The sequence below is a fragment of the Grammomys surdaster genome, unplaced genomic scaffold (assembly GCF_004785775.1).
Source record: "Grammomys surdaster isolate TR1022 unplaced genomic scaffold, NIH_TR_1.0 125752, whole genome shotgun sequence".
Taxonomy (NCBI): Eukaryota; Metazoa; Chordata; class Mammalia; order Rodentia; family Muridae; genus Grammomys; species Grammomys surdaster.
In genome coordinates this window covers 458,022-482,880 of record NW_021620584.1, presented here as the reverse complement: position 1 = coordinate 482,880, position 24,859 = coordinate 458,022, and the positions used below count along the sequence as shown (strand labels likewise).

The following is a 24,859-nucleotide window of genomic DNA, read 5'->3' as shown; positions in this document are numbered from 1 at the left end:
TCATCTTGTTTTGAACAAGATAGAGCATTAGCTAATAATAGAGCATTAGAGTATTCATACAGGACATTCCAAGTCTTATTAATTTTTCCTTAAAAACAATGAGAAGCCAGTACAGTGGTTTTAGTAAGAGATGCCAAGATTTGAGATATGAGAGGTTACTGGTTTTCCCAGGAGAATGAGTTAGAGACAGGAGGATGAGCAAATGGGTTGAAGGCAGCATGTATCAGTTTATAGTTTATTCACTCACGTGTAGTTATTGAGCACTTAATATGTTCTAAGTGCTTAGGCATGGCTCTTTGTGTTACAGTAATGCAACAGTTGGTGGGGCTGATCATTGTTTGAATTAGGGCTGTCATAGAGATGATGAAAAGATTGGTATTTATTTGAAATACATTTTGAAAGTAATATTAAAAGAAAAGCACTTGACAATGGTCAAATTTAACTTGGATTTCCAACTAGAAATATGGGATGAAATATCCACCATGACAAAGAACAAATTTGTATGGAAAAATCATCAGTAGTTTTTGAATATGCTGGATTGATCAGATTTATCAAGTCAATCCATTGGCTCTGAGCTGTGGCTGGGAAGTCTTGGCTTCTGAGAGTTCCAGAACTGGAGCTTTGCTGTCTCAATTTTTTTCTGACTCACCCTGTCACAGTGGTTTGCTCCTTCATCCCTTCATCAGGACCTATGCCCAGAAATACAGATAGTGCCACAAGTCCAGGGCTTTTCTCATGTTCTCCCAAAAGTTCTGTCTGAGAAACAGCAGTAGCAAATCCTGTTTTTCACTTCTCCCTCCTTCATCTCATTCTTTAAACCTAGAAGTTAAACTCCAAGTGGATACTGGAAAAATCTTAAGAATGTATACTCAGTTTAAGTAAGATGATAAAAATAAGAGGTAAAGAAACACTACATACATACCTGACTCATGGGAAGTCCATAATGCTTGCTCTTAACCCAACTGAAAATGGAACATGACCTGGAGAGAGGTGTACACTTTCCATCTTCCTTCTTGTCTTTGAAAGTTGAAAGTCTATGAAAATTTAGGAATTCAGCCTCTCTTTATTATTCCACCAAGAGTCAACCTTTCAAAGCATATTTAATGCTAATGATTATAATTGTGAATTTAGAGAGAAATTATTCTTTCAAACATAGCAAACAGTTTTGTAGCTGAATAATTGACTTTTTCAAAACGTTTGTGGTAGATTTTATAATCATACTTATGTCAAATGTGGTTTGTTAATATACAGAACATTATAAATCTGAAAATAGCACCACTTTGTGTCCCTGAATTCTATAATATCCTAGGAGAACTGTTGAAGTATTCATTATTCACATATGACTTCAAAACTTACTTAATTATCACTTTTTGGCACTTTTTTTTTTTTTGCTAAGATCAAGAACAGTAGCAAGCATTAGTTAATGACTAGGTGTGTTCTAAAGTCTAGATTTATGAATAAGTCAAAATATATTGACTAACCATTTGTCCCCATTCCTTATCATGACATTTTTCATAGTGTTTTCATATAGGAGAGAAGGTAATTGCTGATGTAGCCAGACACCTAGTTACCAGAGCGTTAACCAAATGGCTAAAAATCCTAAGTATTTCTATCAGCCCTAGGACAGGTGAAGGATTCCATTTACTTTCAATACTATTGGGATATTTATTTAGTGCATTGAAGCTTCAGTAAAAATTTCTTCTTTCTTTGTGCTCAAGGATGTGATCAGTAATGTCAAAATAAGACTAAAAATAAAACTTAAGTTGCAGTTTTTACATGACTGCTCTAAACTAGATACACCAATCATTAGCAAAACCATTGAGTCTAAATCTGTTATTATTCTGATGTATTGAAGCCTGAGGGTGATTCTGCCTTTGGTATCACTGAAACTTAATGTGAACAATATCCCTGAAAACAATCACATAATAGGGCCTTTATCATTGCTTCATTAGCACCCAGAGGTTGTTTGGGAAGATATTATCCCTGTCTATTCAGCAGGGGGCTTCTCAGTTCTTCTCTCTGATATTGTGTTTTCATTCCAGAAGATAAGTATGAGCTATCAGATGCCAAATACACCAAGAGCTTTTATCTAAGTTCTGTACGGGAAAAATGACCCAGGAAAGTATCCATTCCACAACTAGAAAGACTTTAGGGTATAAATTAGAATTATAATATGCCACAGTGTCATATTAAAATGAGGACCTGATGCCAATTTCATTATAAGTGGTTTACAGCATCTACGGAAACAACACTTTCATTCACTAAATTACTATACATTCCTAAATTTTGGAAGAGAAATCTACACAGATGTAGAATCTAAATAGAACAAAGCCAAATAAAGAGTTGGCAACATTCCAAGAAACTAGGGTAGTGACAGCAAATACGCTGTGTAATTCAGCCATTTCCCCAATTGCACCCAAGAAGGATTTTTATAATATGAACCCACTCATTCATTTTTTTTTCAAGGCCTTATTGATAAACTGCTCTATGCCATTTCTGTTTTAAAATCACAAGGAACATTGTGATCCAAATAGACTTCCAAATCCTTGTCAGTAAATAATTTATATTTTTGTATATGTATATGTATATGTATATGTATATATATATATGTGTGTGTGTGTGTGTGTGTGTGTGTATGTGTGTGTATACAATATATATTATGTATATTATATATAAATTAAATATATATTAAAAGGTAATAAAAGATGCCTGGTTCAAACTATAACAGTGGGGTGGAAGGGGCTAGAAGGCATACAGATGTCCTGAAGACACACCGTGCTTCAATTTAAATGGAACAATCTATTGGTCATATTTCTGTTATGACAACAAAATACCTAAGAAACACACCTTTTAAAGATAGAGATTTGTTTCAATTTACATTTTTTGAGGTTGCAGTCTAATTTCAAATGGTAAATTGCTTTGGAACTCTAATAGTTTATCTAATAAAAGCAAAGCTCACTTCATTGAACATGGAAGCAAAGTATGGAAGGCAATGTAGGTCCGACAGTCTCCTTCAAGCACATATTCACAAAGACATAGGGATATTACACAACTCACAGCTGAAAGATCTACTTACCCATAAGTTGACTCTGGAGACTGAGTTTGTTAATACAGTTCTTTGAGGGACTCTTGTCCAAACCATAGCAAATAACCAGGAATATTATACTCAGGGGTGACATTTGAGCATTTGGGAATGCAGTTCAATGGTAGAGCACTTGTTTTAGCATACATGAGGCCCTGGGTTCAAGTCCAAACACAGAAATGGGGAAGAAGAGAAATGGAGAATGAGGAGAATGGGACAGAGAAGGAGGATGAAGGCCAAGAACAGAAAGAAAGAAGGAGAGATGGAGGGAGTAATAGAGGAAGGAAGGGAGGAAGGGCCAGAGGGAAGGAAGAGGATGGGAGAGAGTGAGGGCAGGTGGTAACATTTGCACAGACACTTCAAAGAAAATGGGCAAGGATTAATTGATAATTGAGAAATTCTAGGAGTCAAAAACAAAACAAAAATGTCTGTAGCAGAGCATGTCTGAAGCATTTGATGAGCAGCAGGGCAGACTATGCAGTTGGAAAACATAAATGAGCTCAAGGGTTAGTGCTAAGGTTGAGAGGTGTCTACGCATATGTATGTGTGGAGGCGGAGTCTTAATGTTTTAGTGTTTAGAAAGAAGGAAGTGGGAATTGTAGTTGAGTGCTGATCATGGGTGCCATGAGCTATGCTGTAGTCCTAGCACTCAGGAGGCTAAGGCAGGAGGCCTGAATTCTTGGCCAGCTTGGGCTACATAGCAAACCTCTGAAAAACAAACAAACAAATGAAATAAAAAGAAAATAAAGGTATGACTTACACTGGTTGCTGTATAGAAAATAAGCTGAGGAGGCAGGAATTGTGGCTTTTAGAGCTGAGACAATGCCTAGGGACTCAGCTATTTGGAAGCCTGAGGGTTGAGGATGCTTAAGACCGGTCTAGGAACACAGTGAAAACCACTCAAACAAGCTAGCAGTGAGGGAACAAAAATAGCTGTTTCAATAATCCAAGCAGGTGTCAATAAGAGCTTCCAAGGTGAGGAATAATGTGCACATGGCAGTGATGCCAAGTGATCATACGATGAACATATTTAGAAGGTAGAGCTAGCAGAGCACTCTATTAGATTGAATGTAATTATATGACAGGACCTAAAGTCTGAGTTCTAAGTCTGAAGAGTAAGATGATGAGCTTCACTGAACTGAAGAAGAAAGGGAAATGCAAATGAAGAGAAATTAAGTTTTAGAAGCACAAATTTTAAAATGAGGAGTATACATTGAGGCAGAGACTGCAAGACACCCAAACACCAAGTCTGGACAACAGTGAAGGTACTTCCATCAAGCTGAATCATAAGCAACAAAATTGATAAGAATGTTCATGCTGAAAGAGTTCATGCTGAGAACACACTGGAACAGGTAAGCCAACTGTAGAATGTATAGCCATGCACATGAGATTATAGGTCAAGGCACATCTTTTGGCCTTCTTTCCCTCTCTCTTTCTTGGATAGCGGGACTCTCAGCTTTCTTTTTTTTGCATATTTGCTTGTTGCTTTTGTTAATGCTAAGTTTTCTCCATCCTAGGACACATAGCTATAGACAGTAGCCATTTCAGGCAGAATATAAAAGTCCAGGGTTTGCTACCAACAGCTAATCCACCCTCTCCCCCTGAAAGTCTGGTGAGCTAGTGCTGGGGGCCAACCACAGCTTGGTGGGGAATCTACTTTCTTCTTGTTGTTGGTTCTTCTTGAGGCAGCAGAGGGGTAAGAGTGTGGGTAAGACTTGGTCTTATAAGATTCGGGGTAAGACTTTGGTCTTACTACAAGATACTTAGGGTTGCTGTATAATAAAAGTTTACTTATCTAAATTACTATGCTACTGTAGCTGACCTGCCTTCTGTGATCCTCTGAGGCCAAAAACTGCAGTTTCTGACACTTATTATCTCATCCTAAAAACAGCAAAGGATTAAGTAAATAGCCTTTGTTCTATCTGAGCAGAAACTGCTGGGCTCTAACTTATGCCTGCTAGTCTGAGGTTGCAGAAAGAAAAGACACTTAGAGAAGTTATTATAGAGTTTATTACTAAGTGTAAAAAGTTTCCTATGAAAGCTATCTAAGGAGAAAAGTAGAAAGTTCCTAAGTGGGGAAAAAAAAATTCTATCAGGGAAAAGGAAAAAATTCTATTCTATATACTACTCTAAGTGGGGAAAGGCAAAAAATTCTATTCTATCTCTCCATTGTATCTCTCTATCCTATCTCTTTGTCCTCAGTACTTATACATCTTTCAGAATACATGATCACATGTTAAAAAGTTCATCACAAGTTCACACCAAAAATCAAATCATAAATTGAAATAGAAGTTTACAACAGAGAATGTTTACATGCATATCTATTAGAAGTAATTATCTGGCTAAACATCCATCACCTGTCTAGCTCCACATGTTCATTGAAGGTTTAAAACTATACGTTATTAGTGAAGTTTTGTATAGATAAACCCAGGCAATATTTTATCTTCTGTCCTAGCATCTATAATAAATTGTTAGTTCCCTTGTAATGACATTTGGTTAATTTTTTTTACCTCTTGGAATGTGCTCTGAGTAGGAGAAAGTCTGTTTACTATCTAAGAGCAATTAACTGATGACACTTGGGAGACTGGCAGAGTTCTCATTGAAGTTTTGACTATCAGAAAGTGACCTAATAGCAGTCCCACTATACAAGAGCTTAATAATAATCATTGATATAATTTTAGGAATTCTTATAGGATCATTATTAAGCCTTAAGAAGTCATCTATTTGTCTATATAGCATCACCACAAGGCAGTACATCTTCGTGGATCTGCAGAGATCTGCTCCAAAGGGGTTTCCATATTTCCCAAATTCCATATAGTCTAGGAAGTCCTCCTTGAACTCTGAAATCTTCCTGCATCAGCTTTCCAGTGGTGGGATTATAAGTATAAGCCACACTGCCCAGATTAAACTCAAGATTTTTTAAGAGATCCGGTTATATGAGTTCAGCAAACAAGCAGTGAACATGCATGGGCTCCCTCAGCTCAGAACATGATTACAGGCCAGAAGGATGAAGCCTGAAAAGTCTGCAGAGAAGCAGTCAGGAGGGAAGGATACAGGGCTCGATTTGGCTGGTAACCTATGATAAGCATTCCAGATGAGATTGGCAGACAGGAATGAGCCAGACCGTCAGGTCTCTTGTGGACCTCACTGACAAAGTTCAGGTTGTCTTTGATTATTGTAACTAAGAGCTAGCCTTCTGTTTCCAGTTGGAAGTGCTATCTTGATATGACGCTCTTAATGCAGCTTTAGGTCTAGCATATGAATCAAATTTCATTTCTTTTTGAAGGTCAATTGATTTAATCTTATCACCTTAGCCAAAGTGTCAAAATGTATGTTAAAGGAACTTTTACTAAGATAATTAAAGCAATAATTTGTTTTTGTTATAATGTAAAATTTAATGTATTCCAAGGAAAGAGGCGACTATAAAATGTTATCATAAACTTTAATTAGACTCAGAAGCGTAATGCGACTGATTTATGCGTTTAAAAGACAGAGACTAGAATAAACTAGTGTGAACACTGGCATTTTAATATTGAATTACAGAGATTCCCATTTCTATTTTTCTTAAACCTTTCTATTTTTTTCTTTGTTTAAAGTAAATACATTTTGGGATTCTAAATGAAGACTTTGAATAGATATAAAATTTAGAGCCTTTTAAAAAGCATAACTATCTGTTGTTTGTTTCTGTACATATCAGATTACATTATATAAAAGTAACTGGAGAGAATTCACAGGATATTTTCCGTTGCATTTTATTGCAGAAAATGCATTTTATATCTCCCTTGCTACATAAATATATTCTGGCTCCAAGTCTGGGTCAGATTCACTGAAGGGCCAGTGGGTGCCATGTGTAAAGTGCATCAGGGGCATTGGGCGGTGCCCACCATCTGTCACTGAGTATTGTCATTTCAGCTGGGCAGCCCTGGCTACACTGCAGCAGGCTATTGTTTGTGGGGAAAGCTGATATTAGGAGGAGATGTGATAAGAATGCCTTAAAAGAAGATAATTGAATTCTCTCTGGTTTTTGGCACTTGCATCTTGTATCTCTCTGTAGTTTATCACTTTAGAGTCCTTTATTCAGTCTTTTTATAAAATCCAATTATTTAAAAATTGAGGGCAGAGTGATGGCATGTAGGGCTTAATATATTAGCCTGATGCTCGATGATAACCCTTTATCCACTGCTACTCAGCAAACCCCATTTATTGAAAAGATAAGAAAACATGAAGAAAATAATGAAATATAAATTATTAGCCCAGGATTCACTTCAAACATTTTTCAATTGTTACAACAAGTTTCTTTTTTACATAGTGTGAGGACATTTTAAACTTATGTCAGTGTTATAGGGGAGGAGTGGGCATGGTTTATTAAATCTCACTCTTTCTAATGTGGTTAGCTGGCACCCCTTTATAAAGTGTTTATAATATCTCTCAATAAACAAATGGATGGAGAGATGCATGATAATAATCACATAAACACCTAGCTGTAGACTCTAGGATCTCATTCATGCTTTTATCAGATTAAAAACTTCACAATAAAACATTGGAAACACAAAACGCTCAAGTATTTCTAAGCTGCCATATCAGGGAATACAGAATAACTTCCTCTTTAAAAATCAAATGATTATTGATAACATTAAAATAATCTTATGGCATAGATTTCTGATTTTTTTGAGGAAATGCTCTACTTTTAATCTGAATTTGAAGATTATGAACATAAAACATGAACATGAAAGTAGAATCAATAGTTAAATTAAAATATGTGAAAAACATAACCAATAACAAGGAAACTGTAGTGAAAATGTATTAATATTTGTGAAAATGTGTGGAAAGAAACTAAGGAACAAAAAGTATCTACTCTTCTTTTCACAGAAACACATAAAATTATCATTCAAAGCTCACTTAGCTATAACTTTTAATTTTATGAAACTTTCTCTAACCCTCACTCCCAAATATGCATGGATACAAACCTTCTCCTGTGTGCATTTTCTGTGTTAGACTTCTTTTGCCTTGCTGCAGTGGGGACTGGCATAGAGTTTGTGATCTGTTTCCTCCCTTCCTTCTGCAGGGAAGAGGATGGAAGCAGAAGCATCAGATGGCTGTAGGCGCCTAGCCATGTAGTAGCAAAAATACCAGCTGAACGTATTTTTGGTCAGGTACAAAGAAACAAATGGCTGTTGGTTTTCCCAAATGTTGTTTACCCTTCTGATATTCTTATCCAAACCATCATGTATAAATATGTATGGTATTTACTTCACTGTACAGCTGAGCACTAACAACAAGGTTTACTGGCATGAATGTTTATTCATTACGAAGGTATTAAATTTTTTAACTGAATGGATCTGAGACTAGTGGATAATTTTAGGATAAATCTTGCTAAAAGGAGATTACCTAGAAACAGAGTGGTTTAAGGGAGTGGTAGAGAGGAATAAGAAGGGAGAGGGGGAAGGGGAGAGAGGAAAAGGGAAGGGGGGGGAAGGGAAAACCATTTCACTCCCTGATATTAGCATGTTCATGAAGATGGTGCCTTGGTGATCTAATCGGCTCTTGATGGTCTACTAGCACAAATTTCAACAGGACTTTTTGAAACCACAGAAAACCGAACTATATGAAGAAACAGAAATAATATTCAATAGCATCTCTAAAAGCTACCAGTCACTACCATTTCCACCAGGAGGCAATGACACAATTTATACAACCAATTCATTGTCAATTGATTTCTGATCATGAATGAAATATATTAAAATGGTGAGAGAATATTTGACATACAAGTTACATAAAACAGTGTTGCAGGGGTAATTGAGCTGCATTCTTGGGATTCTAAGGATGACTTAGAACAGTGAAGGATTACCTCACTGTCAAGAGTAGAGAAAGAGAGCAAAAGGCAAAAGGCAGACAAGGAGAAGGTATTCCCTTTAGAGGCTGAGTCACCTACTCCCTCTAACTCAGACCCAACCCTGGTCTCCACACCTCTCAATAGTGCTACCAAACTATGGATTCATCTAAGGATTTAATCTGTTGAAGAAGTCAGAGCTCTGGTACATTATTTGTTTGGTTCCAGATCATCTCCCAAAGAAATTCAGGGATGTATAATACAAACAATTTGAGGAAAATATCTGATAATATGATTACAGATTGGATTTTATTAAAGTTATGATATTGAGAAGAGAACAAAAATTAAAGTTGGAACTGGAAAACTTAAGGAAAAATACCTACTGTACCAAAACTGACTTGCTTTATATCTTCTTTACACTACTTAACGTCTGAGTGACCCTTACATGTTAATAACCTGTCTGTTCTACAGGTTTTATATTCTATTATGAGGTTGACTTATAGAATTCTTAGGATATTATACTTAATGTGTTCATAGTTGCATGCTCAAATATTTAGCAAACAAGTCTAAAATTTCATTTATTCAGGACATAGCTTATTTTAAACCATTATGAAACTTAAAAATAACAGAATTTATGAGTCTGTAACAAAAAGTACATTTAAGGTTATAAAACAAAATGAACATTCAGTGGCTAGAAAATTAAACATAACCAAACTTCCAAATAACCTGACATATTTATCCAAAGAGATAAATAATGTTCAACATAGTAAGACACTAGCCCTGCTATCATCAGCTTCTTCATTTGTGAATAAGGAAAAGCATTTGTTTCTGAGAGAGAAAATGACAATTTGTGGTCCATAATGAGTCTTGATAATGATTGTCTGTTATTGTTAAAATGATAGCCATGATCATTAACCATCTGATCATATTTCAGACTCTATGAGAGAGGTTAACTACCTAATGGTGGCACAAATGCCTCTCAAGAGTCCAACGAAAAGTTACCTCTATGGTAACTCTTTTATAGTTAACTTAGATGACTAACCTTCAGAGAAAACTTATGGTTATAAAAATGTATTTTTATTGAAAGACAATGCAATATATTATTTAAACAGTTGGGTAGCTGTTAGTGTGCATGCACTGCATATATGGTTGTGTACTACATGAATTTTCAGTCATGATAGATAAAATGGTGATTCCATAGGATGATCAAGAAGGTGAAAAGTCTGTAGTCTAATGACATCATAACACAAGACCCATATTTCTGGTTATACTGATGTATATAAATCTACTTTACTTGCATGTGTATGAAAATATGGCACAGTGCAATGTACAGTTAATAATCCTTTATTACTGATTTATACAGTTATGATATTGCATGTTTGTCATTTAGAGTCTATTCCTACTTAAAAAATAAGTTACTGTATCTGTATTTTTTTGTTATACCACCAATAGCCATACACACACACACACACACACACACACACACACACATTATAGAATTCGCTTATTGTATCAAGAGACAAAGGGGATGTTTGCCCTCTATCTAGACTTGTGTAAGTCTCTGATGTTTCCATAAGGGTCCAATTAGCTAAATACTTGTTTATTAAACCATACTTACATTCTTAAGAACCATATATATATATTCAATGATTATAATTATAGATTGAAATCTGCCCATTCTCTCCACTTTACCTATGTAGAAATTGAGGCATGAGATTTAAGTGTAGAGTGCTGCACTCTACACTATTGGGCACCATGGGTTAGAGTCAGTCCCCATAACAAGCATTCAATGCTGTGTCACACTGGTTCTAGATTAATGTTGACTTAGGCTTTCTTCTACCTCATCTATTACATTTACATATAAATCCTAAAAGGCTCAAAGTTGATGACTCCATAATCCACAGGACATTTTAGGTTATAAAACACAATGCAAATTCAATAGATAAAGAAATATTACCAAAAGTTCAAAATAGTCAAAACATTTATCTGAAAATACAAGTAATATTCAATAATAGTTTGTCAGTTGTAAGTTCTGTCATGCAGTTGTCCTTATAAATCTTATGTATACAAATGAAACCATCAAGCATGAGCAGTTAGAATGTTGGGAATTTTTACGCTCTAGAATTCAAGGAGATGGGAGGAAACTGATGTGCTCCTAAAAGTTAATCATGAAAGAAGAAGAAAAATGTCTTTCCAGAAACTCATGTCTAAGAAGTGTCAGGTAAAGAAGGTTCAGGGTGTTTACATTTTCAATAGCATTGAAGATTAGGAAAGGATATGTCAGGGAAGAACACTTGGCGTTTGGAGGAGAAAGGATTTTAGCAGACAGCATAGGTGGATGAACTGGAGGAAAAGCAGAGTTTTCGTCGACTTCACATAGTGAAGCACTGGGGAGTAAGAAATAAATGGAGAATATTTCAAAGAGAACATTAATTAAATGTAAAAAATGAATATCAACAAGATTACTTTAAAATAACTTTTTTTTTTTTCCAGACAGGGTTTCTCTGTATAGCCCTGGCTGTCCTGGAACTCACTCTGTAGACCAGGCTGGCCTGGAACTCAGAAATCCGCCTGCCTCTGCCTCCCAAGTGCTGGGATTAAAGGCGTGCACCACCACCACCCGACTTAAAATAACTTTGAACACATATATTTATGAATTTATCATTAACTTAGAACTGAGTAAAAATTAGTATTGTTCATCATTAGCTTATACTATGCTAAAAGACATCAAATGGATCTCTAATGTATATTTGGGTAAATTCTAAGAATTATGACCATGAATCTCCTTTTATTTAACTTGATTAATTCAAGGTTGAAAATCCTTTATTCTTGAGACAAGAGCACATTTCTTCATTATTTTCCCCCGGCAAAAGAATGGTATCTTAGTTTTGTTTCTGATGTGGTACAACATACTCAGATAAAAGCAGCTTAGTGGGTAAAGGCTTTTTCTTTTTCTGGCTCACAGTTCCAGGTTAGAGTGGCAGGAGCTTGGGACAGGTGGTCATGTTGCATCCCCAGTGTAGAAAGGAAGGGAAGCATGGGAAATGCATTTATGACCATGTGCCACTCAATTTTCTGTCCTCCTTCATTCCATCCTGGCCTGGGCAGTGAAATGGTGCAATATGTATCCAGGGTAGATATTCCCACCTCAGGTAGCTAGCGATAGTAAAAAAAATCCTTATAGGCCTGCTCGTGAGCCAAGCTAATCTAGACACATCCTCACCAAGACATCCTTCCCAAGTGATTCCAGACAGTTTCAAGTAACCACCACAAGGAACATCAACATCACTGAAGTTTATGGCTCTCTGAACTGTGTCATGATGCTAAGTTACAGTGTGACCTTAATTTTGAAATAATTTGCAGTTTTATTCAAAATGTTCTGTTCAAGCTATGCCAGAAAAAGAAGCAAAGTATAATAAATCCACTAAACTGGGTAAATCTAAACAAATACTATTTAAATAACTAAATAGCCATCTTTGAACCCACACTGAAAGGTATAAATTCTTTTGTTCAGATAATGTCCAAGTCAAATAAGTTTAGACTTCTAGGAATAGTAAAATATGTCCACTGTAGAACTTATAATTGAAGCTTGTGTTAGCCCTGCCCTTAACTATTTGTAGGTTCAGATTAATTGCAATAATGTTCTAAAGACTTCAGTAATTTATCAGACTTATAGATGGGTTTGGGGGTACAGAGTAGTGGAAGATGCTGCTAAAACTCTAGGAAGCACAAGATTCCAGCTTGCAATCAGACTCAGAGCTGAGCTGAAAACAAGTGCACAGTTTTAATCTAGTGTTTCAAGATGGAATTATTCACCAATAGATTTTTCCGTGGTTGGTCCATTTAGTTCTTTGCATCTTTGAGAAAGGAAAAAAAATTACTGATTTTCACTCTGATTGCTTACCTTTGCCTGTTAGAAGTCAAAGAATAAATATTGAGAAACAGGAAGGAGCTGAGGACTGAGAAGCACCTAAGCCATGCTTCTGCTTCTGGAAGAGAGCACCTGCTACGGGAAGTACTCACTGGTAATGATGTGCAGGTTCTCCTGTCCAGACCAATCTTATTCAGAGCTAGCCTGAGTCTTCATTAGCTGTCTTGGTTCTCATGTTTGCTCCCAACATGTCATAGGGTTGTAGGCAGAGTTAATGTTACTTTTAGTTACTTTTCCAGGCATGGGATAAGAGTCAAGACTGCAGGACATTTTACTGGTAGGAACTGGCCCCTAATTAGCTTGCATGTGTCAACAGAATAATATGTAGGAATAATTTATAACTGTGAGTGTAGTATCTATCCTATGAACATACCTTTCTAAGTTTTCTGTCAATGAAGATCTTCTTTTAAAGAGATTGCATAACATTCTGGCACAGATGTTTACTTGGAAGCTTTCATTGATTAACTTCAAAGTTTGGAAGAAAGAAATTTCAGCTACTCTACCAGATTGAGTATCCAATATTCCTATAAAATGGAAGAATGTGACAGTGGCAATTGGGTGATTGAGCTGGAAGCTTTTATATCAATAGTTATGTCTAACTAACTTATCTAAGAGGGATTAATAAAATAAAAGTTTGCACACCTTGGATTTAGGTTGATCTGTATCTTGAAAACTAATCAGAGTAGATTATTGTATACTTGTTTGCATGTAAGGGTCAATTTTAGTGATCACCATCGATGAATGGGTGAATAGATAAGAAACATCACATGACTTGAGCTCAGAGAAAATGGTCCTTTAGACTGCTTCTGAATCTTTACTGTTTTTGTCTTGTATTTTCTTTTCATCCTCTTTAAGCTTCAAAAGAAGTATTCTAAAAAATTGGAAATTGGGAACTTTGAAGCTGCTCTTGTCTCCTCAACTCTCTTGTTCTTGCTCAGAGCTTCCCCATTCAGCCATGACAGAGGGCGAGATCCAGTTAATGAAAATGGCAGGCTGTTTGGATAAGAGGGCTCAGAGAGGATATTTCTTATAATCAGACCTGAAAAATTCAAGGAAGATTTTACCAACCTGGAATTGGTTAGAAATTCTTTACCTTAATTGTAAAAAGCACTGAATGGAGAAAAGTTAAAGTCTAGAATCAGGTTTCTATTAAAGGGTATACTAAGGCAGTGGCAAACTACTCTAGGAATGTAAGAATACCATATTTCTGTTGCATGGTTTATTATATCAACATATTTAATTGACACATAATATTACCAATTACCATGGAAAGCAATTGAAAAGATTTAACCAATCTAAATAAAAAGATGAAAATTAATAAGTGTGAACTTCATTCAATAGAGCTATATATTTACCACAGGAGCAGAAGAGATAGTCAGAAGAAAGAATAAATGAGAAAATAAGGAAAGCTTTATAAAATGGAATGGAAACAACCTAGTCATTGAAATATAACATAAACCATTAATATTGATTTGAAGGGAAATTTGATTTTTGAAGGCAGAAGTTAAATGTAACTAATGCGGAAGAATAGAAAATAGTTAGATATTCTAATCACAAAATAAGTCGAAGATGTAGAGAAATCACTCACAAACTAAAAATCCAGTCACTTTCATATTGATGCCAATGTATTCACAACCTCTAACAGAGGAGAGGGTTCAGTAAGATGTTTCCAGAGCAGCCAACTTAAAATACGGGGAAAGGAAGCCATGGCTGCCATTGTTGGGATAGGAGTAAAGTTCTGTCCACACTGCTGTAAGGTTCCACAAGCTCTCCACAGTTTTAGAAATTCAGTTTGCAAAGAGGCTTAAAGTAACATCTGTATACATATTTTTTTGATTCATGACTCTATGCAACTTTTGTAACTCTATGACAGGAAAAGTAAGCATGATCTTTTCAGCACTATTTTTTTCTGGAACACCAGTGGGGCACTGCGTATGTCAACGTGTAGAGGGAGATACGGCTCATTCTTTTTTATTGAATATTTATGTGCAACAAAGTAGTAGAAAAGAGCTATGCTGGTTAGCTTAAGGGAGTCCCAAGAATTCTTGAAGAATGCAAACAACCTAGTCTATGTCAAGTTTTATTTCTATTTTAAATAAACAAAATTGATTAGCACTTCCATTTTAAAGAGACAGCTCATTTGTTTGTATGCTTAACTCAAGAGGTTTGTTGAGGGAGTGAAAGGCTGACTCAGAGCAGGGAGAGAGAGGAGGGGGGTAAGAAAGGGAGGGAGGGAGGGAGGGAGGGAGGGAGGGAGGGAGGGAGGGAAGGAAGGGCAGAGAACAACCATAGCAGAGAGATAGTCAGTTAGTGTGTGACAATTTCAAATTGTAGGAAAACAGAATGCTAACCCCACATTCTGTGTGCTCCCACCTTCCAAGTTAACCATCATTAGTAATGTAGTTTGTGGAATTGAGGTGGGCATGGCGTTCAAGGGAGGAGGGGTGAATACAAGGCTTCACTCTATCTGAGAACTTAGGATGAACTCTAGTTCAGCTTCAAATTCATGCTGACCCGGCTGCCTCAGCCATGCAGTGCTGGGGTTCCAGTTGTGAACCACCTTGCACAATCTGGTTCAGATTTTAAAATGTGGGCATAAAAATCAAATGTTATCTTATAAAATTAATATACACATATGATATTTTATGAATTGTTATTTTCATGTAAATTGTAAAAGTACTTCCTTCCTAAGAATATGGCTGCTTAAACAATACTTGACCAGAGACATTGTGAATAGCCACATTAACACTAGAGGGGAAATTTTCACAGGGCTTCACCCTAGACAAAGAACTACAGGCAACTCGCTGAAGAGAGAATAAATAAGTCAAGAATGAGCCTCCTAATTGGTTATTCAATGCTAAGTATCAGCCCTGAAGTCATGCGCATACAAGTGGTGTTAATCAGACTCATCGGGGCTGCATTTACATATTTATGCATGTATGTGCAACAATAATAATCCTTAAAAAGGCCATAGATTTGAGAAGTGAGGGGGCACACAGAAGTCAAAGGGAAGAAGGAAAAGCATGGCTAAACTGTTTATTGAACAGTCACTTCACTTTAAGACATTGGTTCAAGAGATTAGTGCAATGAGACAATGGAGTAAATTACTAAAGACTCAAAGACGCAATGCAAACATAGCAAAGGGCAAAGAATGAGATGCAGTGTAGCTTCGTTAGAGCTGTGGTTTCCATGAATTACTGGCAAGCTTCTGAAATCCACAAGTGCCTGAAGCCTTGCCAACAGCCCAGTGAAGCAAGTTACAGACGGGCCTGCATTTCCTGTAATGACTCACACTAGTAGAAAGGAATGTAGAGGCAGCTGAGGTCAGACCTTTAACAGTGCCTTCACACTGTTCTTTTACACGACAAGAATTTTTCTCACTGTTGTTTGTACTCTTTGTGGAGAGCCGCATAGTGCTGCACCTTTAAGATGGCACTGGTCTCCGTCTTCCACCACCTGCTGGCGAGGACCCATAGGAGTAAACAACTCCTTATATGGCAGTGGCAGTTGATCTGGCTTGTCTCCGTGTGTGTGGACCTATCTGCTATTGCCACGTGGCAGACGGGGGTTGGCTAGCCCTAGAGTACTTAAGCCTGGGAGAGGCTTCCCTCGAGGTCGTCAGTTAGAAGATAGTCAGTTAGAAGGTCATCAGTTAGAAGATGGTTCAAGGGTCCTGATTAAACTGCTTGGAGAAGAGCTCCTGCGTTGTGTCTTCCTTGCTGGTCGAGGGTGGACGCGACACTCTTATTCAAATTCTATTTTTTTTGATTGACAAAATATACAAGTATCTCAAGTATTTATGAGCCCTTTATATATTTTTCCTTCTAACATCTCATTATTAAAAACACCTAAACATGCAGAAAAATGGGAGAACTTTATAAGGAATCCATTTCTTTTATGATCTACTTATCAAGCCATGTTTGTTTGTTTGTTTATATCACAAACATTAATCCTCTCTCAGTCCCCCCTCACAGAGTCCCTCCCTCATGTTCCCTCCCCTTCTTCTTTGAGAAGGTGGTACCTCCTCTATGTATCCCCTCCCACCCTGGCATGGCAAGTCTCTACAAGATTAGGTGCATCTCTCCCACTGTGGCCAGTCAGGGCGGCCTTGGAGACTGAATTGCAATGTCTGCTACATATGTGCAGGGGGCCTAGGTCCAGCCTGTGTATGCTCTTTCCTTGGTGGCTTGAAGAGCTCCCAGGGCTGAAACCCTGAGTTCAATTCTTAGGATTCATATGGCAGACAGTGACTTGGGACCCACATGATAGACATAGGCACTATTCTGGTAGCTGTCTTCTGACCTTCACATGTGCATCATGTCAGATGTACATCACAACAAATACATTAAAATAAATATAAATAAACTACAAAACTCAGTCCATTCAAATATGGGGAAGAGGTGGGTTAGTAGTATAATTTTCCTTCCAGAGATGGACAACATCACAACTTTTAAAGAAATATTGTGCAATAGATCCCATTTTATTTACTCAACTATTTACTAACAACATTATACATTAATTGTATTTACTTTCATATTTTTTAAGCTAGGCTCCTGCATCTTCTTACCATGTTTCATTTCTTGAATTTGACCATTTCTTTACTTTCTGGCATTACCTCTATCTGCAGGCTCATTTGGTGTTAACCTTTGAATAATCCATTTCTCCAAGGACCATTGGTTGTTTTATTGTAACAACATTTAGAAGCTAAGATGTGGGCTCAGATTTGCTTATTGAAAAAACAAACAAACAAACAAACAAACCAAAAAACCAAATTCAAAACAAAAACCAAACCAAACCAAACCAAACCAAACCAAAACAAAACAAAAAACAGTTAGTAGATTCCCCTTTTCCTTTTTCTCTCTTCTTCTGTTCTCACCCCACCCCTCTCTAAATGTATCTGCAATCTCTTTTTTGAAAATTATTTTTATTATTCATTAATCTTTTTTTTACAGTCCAGTCATTATCTCCCTCCTGATCTGTCCTCCGACTGTTACCCATCCCACTCCTCCTCCTCCTCTGTCTCCAAGAGGATGTTCCCACCCCACCACTTCTACCTCACCAGACCTCCCCACTTCCAGGGGCCTCAAATCTCTCGAGAGGTAGGTGCTTCTTCTTCTACTGGGGCCAGACCAGCCAATCCTCAGCTGTATATATGTCTGGGGCCTCATGTCAGCTAGTGTATGCTGCCCGATTGGGAAGCCAGTGTTAGAGAGATCCGAGGGGTCCAGGTCAGTTGAGACTACTGGTCTTTCTATGGGATTGCCATCCTCCTCAGCTTTTCCCAGCCCTTCCTCAACTTAACCACAAGGGTCCCTGACCTCTGTCCACTGGTTGGGTGCAGTATCTGCAACTGACTCTTTCAGCTGCCCTTTGGACCTCTCAGAAGGCAGCCATGCCAGGCTCCTGTCTGCAAGAACATCACAGCAACAGTGTCAGTCTGTGGAGCCTCCGCTTGAGCTGGATCCCAGTTTGGGCTGGTCACTGAACCTCCTTTCCCTCAGTCTCTTCTCCATTTTTGTCCCTGCAGTTCTTGTAGACAAGAACAATTCTGGGTCAGTGTTTTTGAGTGTGGGATGGGAATTCCATTCTTCCACTTGATGCTCTGTCTTTGTACTGGAGGTAGACTCTTCCTATTGTAGGACAATTCATCTAAGGTTTGGATCCTCAGAGTCTTCCGTCTCCCAGGTCTCTGGTACATTTTTGAGAGTCTCCCTACCTCCTACCTCCAGAGTTTGCCTGTTTCTATTCTTTTTGCTGGGCCTCAGGGCTTCAATCCTGTTCTCCTCCAATAACTGATCATGTTCCCTTTTCCTCTTCCATGTTCCCTTTCCCACACAGGTCCCTCCTTCCCTCTTCCCTTTGTGATTACTTTCTTTTTCCTCTCCAGTGGAATTGAGGAATTGAGAAATGTTTTACCTGTCTCCAGTTTTCCTTCAAACTCCTCTGCAGTGTCTTCCCTTCCATATCCTCTGTGAACTTGCTTTCACTCTGGATGTAATTTTCATGTCTTAGGTGTGAAGCGATCATGAATGTATAGCACTTTTTCTTGGTGGTGATTGGTGATCTTTATCTCACCATTTCTTCAGCTTTTGTGCCTCTATATGCTCCTGTTACTAACGCATGATTCCGCCCTTTTGCTAACAGCCCTTCATAAGAGGCCTGCCTCCTCATTTCCTCTCATCTATTGATAGTGGTTCTGAGTTCTGGTGTTCCTGGAGCTAACCTACTCTAGTCTGTAACCTGTGTTACCTGAACCCTGCCAGTTTTCAGTAATATCATTGTGATATCTACCAAGGTCCCTGGAGTTGAGAGCTTACTTCTTTCAAACTTGAGCCAGTTCTGGTCAGCTAGTCATCTCAGAATGCCCAGGTTCCCTCCTGAAATTTCACAACCACATTAGATTTCCTCTGACCATGTGGGGATCAGTTTGTTCTGTAAGACTTCAGAAGCTGACTTCAGCCTGGCTTTTCTAAGAAGTCTGCAACCAAACGTCCCTACTCCTTGACCATCCTGATGATATTCTTCATATCATTGTGGTCTTCCTTTTTCTGTCCCTAGACCAAGGGGCTAGGGGAGACAGAGCCTGGGCTACTTGCAGAGCCCAACATGGTTCTCTTTTGGTCTCCGTTAGTCTGCTCTTCATTTCTCATTTCCATTCAGTTGGACAGAGTTCTTCTCATCACAGGATCTTCTCACCATATGGCCCATGTGCCAAGTCCTCCAGACTCTCACTTCCTAGAGACCTAAATGCTACTCACAATGCAGGAAGCTATACCCTTCCAAGTGCAAAGTTACTTTTATAAGTTTTTTTCTATATATTTTATAACTTTGTTCTTCAAATGCAGGTATCTTTGTTCTTGGATTTTTCTCCTTGAAGGAAGTGTGTGTATGAGAAGTATTCACCCTTTTTCAAAAGATGAATTAAAGTTTAATAAGTGCCTATATGTTTTTTTTTCAATTTTGCACATTTAAAACCTCAAGATGAAAGTATTTATTAGCTGCTACTGATTTGTCTTTGTTAAGCTTGGTAAACATCAGAAATGAGGTGATTTCTATTCAGTCATCCTTAGGAAGCCACTGTTGTCTCCTAAGTAGCAGCATCAGGAACTGGAGGCAATGATAAGTGAGAGATGACGTTTCAATATTTTACAATATCATACAACCACATTAACACACATATCTTCAAGTGAATGTATGTATGCAGGAGCATGTGTATGGTCTGCCAGAAGCCATCCGCATAACCACAGTGATTGTTGTGGATTCTCTTAGACATCTCAGTTCACATTTGCTCATGAATGCTCTGTAGACTGCAACACAGAACTCCCAAGTTCTCGGTACTTTGTTGGTGCCTCTGTTGCCACTTTCACCCACTAAGGTCATGATCTGGTGAGTCACATGGACTAAATCCAACCCAGTGAAGGAAGAAACCCTTTTTCTGCCTTTATACCACTGTCATTTCATTTGGATCACTGATGTGTTTGTCTCTTCTGATATCATGTAAGAGAATAGTCTTTTGCTTCTTTTCATTTTCCCACCAAAGCCTTTCTCTCATAATGCAGTGTTCAAGATCTCCCTTTGCATGGGATGAGAAGAAGATGACTAAGGGAATACAGAACCCAAAATACAGAGAAACCATCTAGAGTGCTTAAGAGTCAACTACCAAGTACCTTTATGTATAACTAGATATGGACCACTCAGATCACTATTCTCTATTGAGTGTATTTTTCTACCCAAAGAGCTTTCCTGATATTTTGCAGTTATAGCTCTTGACAATCTGCTCCATCATTGCTCAGAGTGCCTGTTTTTCTGAAATCCAATGGTAAATACAACTTAATTAAAATCTCACCATTTGCTAATTTAAAAAAATCTAACATAATTATTTAAATACATCTTTATGTCCTAGATATTTATTTTGTTATGTATTGCCTTGATTATCTTCTAATGGGACAGACCAAATTGCTACATTATGGACTATTTCATTTGTTTTTGCTAAGTCATGGAAAAGCATGATTGTAATTGTTTACTTTCTAATTGTCTTTGTTCTCAGAAATAAATCAAGATCTACAATGACCCCAGATAATATTTTACATGAACTTTGAAAACTCAGACCCAATAGATAGTCCTTAACCTACACATGTGTTTTTTAGAACACAAGCTGTTTTTTCTTCTTTCCAAGTCACTCAATAAAGATTTATAAAGTTGTAAAATCAAGTAGTCAATGCTGTAGAATAATATGCATCCTTCGACAGGTCAGGGATATTGCATGATGAAGATAGATTTGTTAATGTCTAATTTGTAGATAGTTAAAAAGAAAACAGAAGGCAGAATAACTTTTAATTACTGAGAAAGAAAATGAAATATTACACTTCTAAACAATACAGCTTAAAATAATACACACTGAAATACTAGCTATCCTATCTAAATATTTTACAACTTGCAATCTTTTAATTTATTAAAGTATAAACATAATATCTGATTTCTAACTATTTCTTAATTATTTGAAATGTTTGTTGTATGGTCTAGTCTAGAAACTTAAAATTATCTAGTATTTGTCTTCCCACATAATAATTTTAGTGAAACTATTCATACTACGAAAAATATAAAGCTAAGTTCTTATTATACAGTTTATTTTGATGTTACTATTTCACACTTTGTCATGTGTATGACTTTTTAAAAATTGATGCTGTGTTGTAGAAACTGCCATGTTACCTTCTTTCTTCTTTGAAAATAGAGTGATGCATCTGGAACTTCATGAATTATGCTCAATGGCATAATATTTCAGTGATCTTGGTTGAAATTGTTTTCTTCATTTCTTCGTAGAGCAAAACAGATTTTAAATTTGAGGCATTTGCAGGCCACACAAGAGACATGGGTTGAGATATGCAGTCAGGGTTTAGCTTTGGAGGTTGGGTCTGTTTGTTTATATAATCAGAAACAGATGGCTTCCTGTTGTCTCCTGGTTTTGAAGTTTTCTTTTCCTTTCTTTCCTCATTTTTCTCAGCCTCCTCTTCCCATCTTATCCTTCCTCTTCCCTTTTTTATAAGATGATAGGATCTTCGAAGGTGTTCCCTCTGTAGTGGTCTCAAAGGTGGGACCTGCATGCAACCTCCTGTCCACAGTCCCCTCATATACCATAATTCAGATACCCAGAGTTTCCCAGAGAACTCTGAGCTGAAATGCTGGCCTTACCTATCAAACACCTTCTGATGCTATTGATTTCACTTTGGTTTTGGCTTCACTGTCTTCCCTATCTGGCAACTTAGCAACAAAATTAAAATTCACTTAACATTTTATTCAGAATTTGACTGTTTTTAATAAAAAAGATTATTTTGTGAATCTCTTCTGCCATATGATGAAGGTCAAGAATATTTACTTTGAAAGATTAAAACTATGTCAAGTATATTTATATTTGTATATTTACTACAGGGAAATGGTGCTCTATTTAATTTAAATGTTTATGAACAGCCTATTAGCCAACTGTTAGTGAAACTTCATTTAAAAGTCTATATTATAATACCATAGTATAGACAATAATCTTTAAATTCTATTTGGAATATTTGCTAAATGTGAGTCATATTTTCTTTTGCATTAATAGATTCTATAGACATTGTTTCATTTATAGAAATATCAAGTGAGAAATACAATGTCCCTTGTCCACATGGTGAGATGTGTATTTGATATTGTACATTGTTAAAAGTTCAAATAGGGAATATTTTATAATTAAGCTTGCATCTACAATATATTCCCCTTTCAGGTAAGTGTATGAGATCAGGATTGTAATGGGTATAGTTGTTTTCTCATAACCACAGGGGGAGTAGTCACTACGCCTTACTATTTTATAGGCTATCCTGATGTATTCTAACTTGTGTATTTTTGGAATAGATTTTGTTATGCATGTTTAAGGTACACAACATAATTTTGTGGGATATATGTGCACAATAAAATGGTAACAATGGCCAAGCAAATTAATATGCCCATCATCTCACAGACTGACCCATTTTTCACTTGCTTTTTGTTTTTGACAAAAGCAGCTAAAATCTATTCATTTGGGAGAAATCCCATGTGTGGTGCAATTTTATTAATTAGTGCTCTCATGCTGTACATTATCTCCCTGCACGTCTTCATCCTTCATCTCTGCTGTTCTTAATCAGTGGGCTGTACCCTCCTACTCCCCATGCTCACACTCCTTGGGTCCAGACTTACTTTCTAATTTTCTATATTTGAAGTTTTAAAAATCTAAACATAATTAAGATTATTTTATGTAGTACAATGTCCTCCAATTTCTGGCTTATTTGTTATAGTACTATGTGACAAATATCAGGGTCTCCTTGTCAAAGATTTAACATTTTGATATATAGACTTTCACTGTATGCTGGTTAGACACCTGTGCTTCTATGTTACCATTATTAATACTACTGCAGTGCGTGAATATGAAGCTGCAGATATCCTTCTAATAATGTGGTAAATTCCATTCTCTGGTAATGTGCACAATATTGGTTGTGTACATAGAAGAGGGATTGTTGCATCCTAAGGTAGATAGTTTTGTTTTTAGTATCTTTAAGAACCATGGTTCTATTTTGCACAGTGGCTTCAAACTCTCCCTTATCCACATCCTCACCAGCATTTACATATTTTAGTCTTTTTAGGCTTTTTGGTACTTTTTCTACATGAAGGATGAACCTATATCCTTGCTGCTCATCTCTGATGATCAATGACACTGACTCTCTTTCCATATGCCTGTGGTCTACCTGTCTATTGTTACAACTATACTTGTTCAGATACCTTGCTGTCACTGTTTAATTTAGTTTTGCTTGTGTAAGGCATGGCCTTTGGCTAATGTCCGTGCAAGTCTACATGAACACAGCAATATGGCAAGTTGTTCATAGACTATATGTAACATAAAATGTCCTCAAAACTAATAGTTTTTTGGCAGTTGTTTGTGTATTTGTTTAAAAATAACTATAGTACCTGAGTTACTAGGCTATATAAGCCTATCTGTGAATTGTTGCTATGTATAATGGTGACTTTGGTAAATATTTGATTCATAATTTTCAGAAAGATTGTTGAGATAAACATGAGCCAAATATAGGCACAATAATATTAGTGACTTATTTTAAGTATCTGCATTAATATTATACTCTCAGTTTTAATATGTTTGTTCTTGTGATTGAGCAAACTATATCTCATTTATTTTAAGCATTCTATATATCAATGAAATTTATTTCCTGATAATATTTTTCTCAACTCTTATTAAAAGATTTAATTTTATTTATGTTTATGTCTATATGTGTGAGTATATGTCACATGTGTGAGAGTCCCTAGAAAGGCCAGAGGAAGGTTGTAGTTTTCTGGGAGCTGGAGTTACCACCCATGGTGAGTCACCTGACTTTGGTGCTGGGAAATGAATTGAGATCCTCTGGAAGAGCAGCAATGCCCTCAACCATTGGCTCCTCTCTCCAGCACCTTCTCTCAACACTTCCATCCAACAACGACTTTGGAAAGTCAGTTAACAAGATCTAAAAGGCCATACAATAGAAATGAGAGAAATGTTCTCAATTCATTTTTTTTGGCAAATTGTGGCACAACAAAAAATAATTTTGTATAATATATTAGGATTAAAAAAAAATAATGTATTTCCATTGTATGAATTGACTGGACATTATTAACATAATCCTATATTTTGTATTGTAGTGAATGGACATCCAATACTCAAGAGAGCTAACATCCGGACTGTTGGCAAGTTGGTGGCTAGATCCATAAGAGAAAGAAAAATGAGACAATTTTATAAGACATGAGAACTGGAATAAATTTTTCAACACAGTGTTCCATTAAATAGTTGATGTTATCTCCTCAGAAATGCATGTTAGTCATGAACACAGAATGGTTTGCCAGCAACAGGGTAAAAAGGAAACTCTTCGCATATGCAAAGGGGGATGCTGACAAGTTAAGTATAAGTCAGTTTGGACGAGTGGTCTTTATCTTCCTCATTAAACATCTGCTAACCATGCTGACATGA

At 36.9% G+C, this 24,859-nt stretch overlaps 1 protein-coding gene across 1 annotated transcript in view; it reads left to right on the top strand.

Moving 5' to 3' along the window:
- Iqcm (IQ motif containing M) overlaps positions 1-24,850 on the top strand; it is a 301,176-nt gene extending 276,326 nt beyond the window's left edge. The window contains exon 12 of the mRNA XM_028788592.1: positions 24,535-24,850. Within this exon, the coding sequence (XP_028644425.1) occupies positions 24,535-24,638 (104 nt within the window). The 3' untranslated portion in view covers positions 24,639-24,850. The remainder of the gene's footprint in view (positions 1-24,534) is intronic.
- The last annotated feature ends 9 nt before the right edge of the window (positions 24,851-24,859 follow it).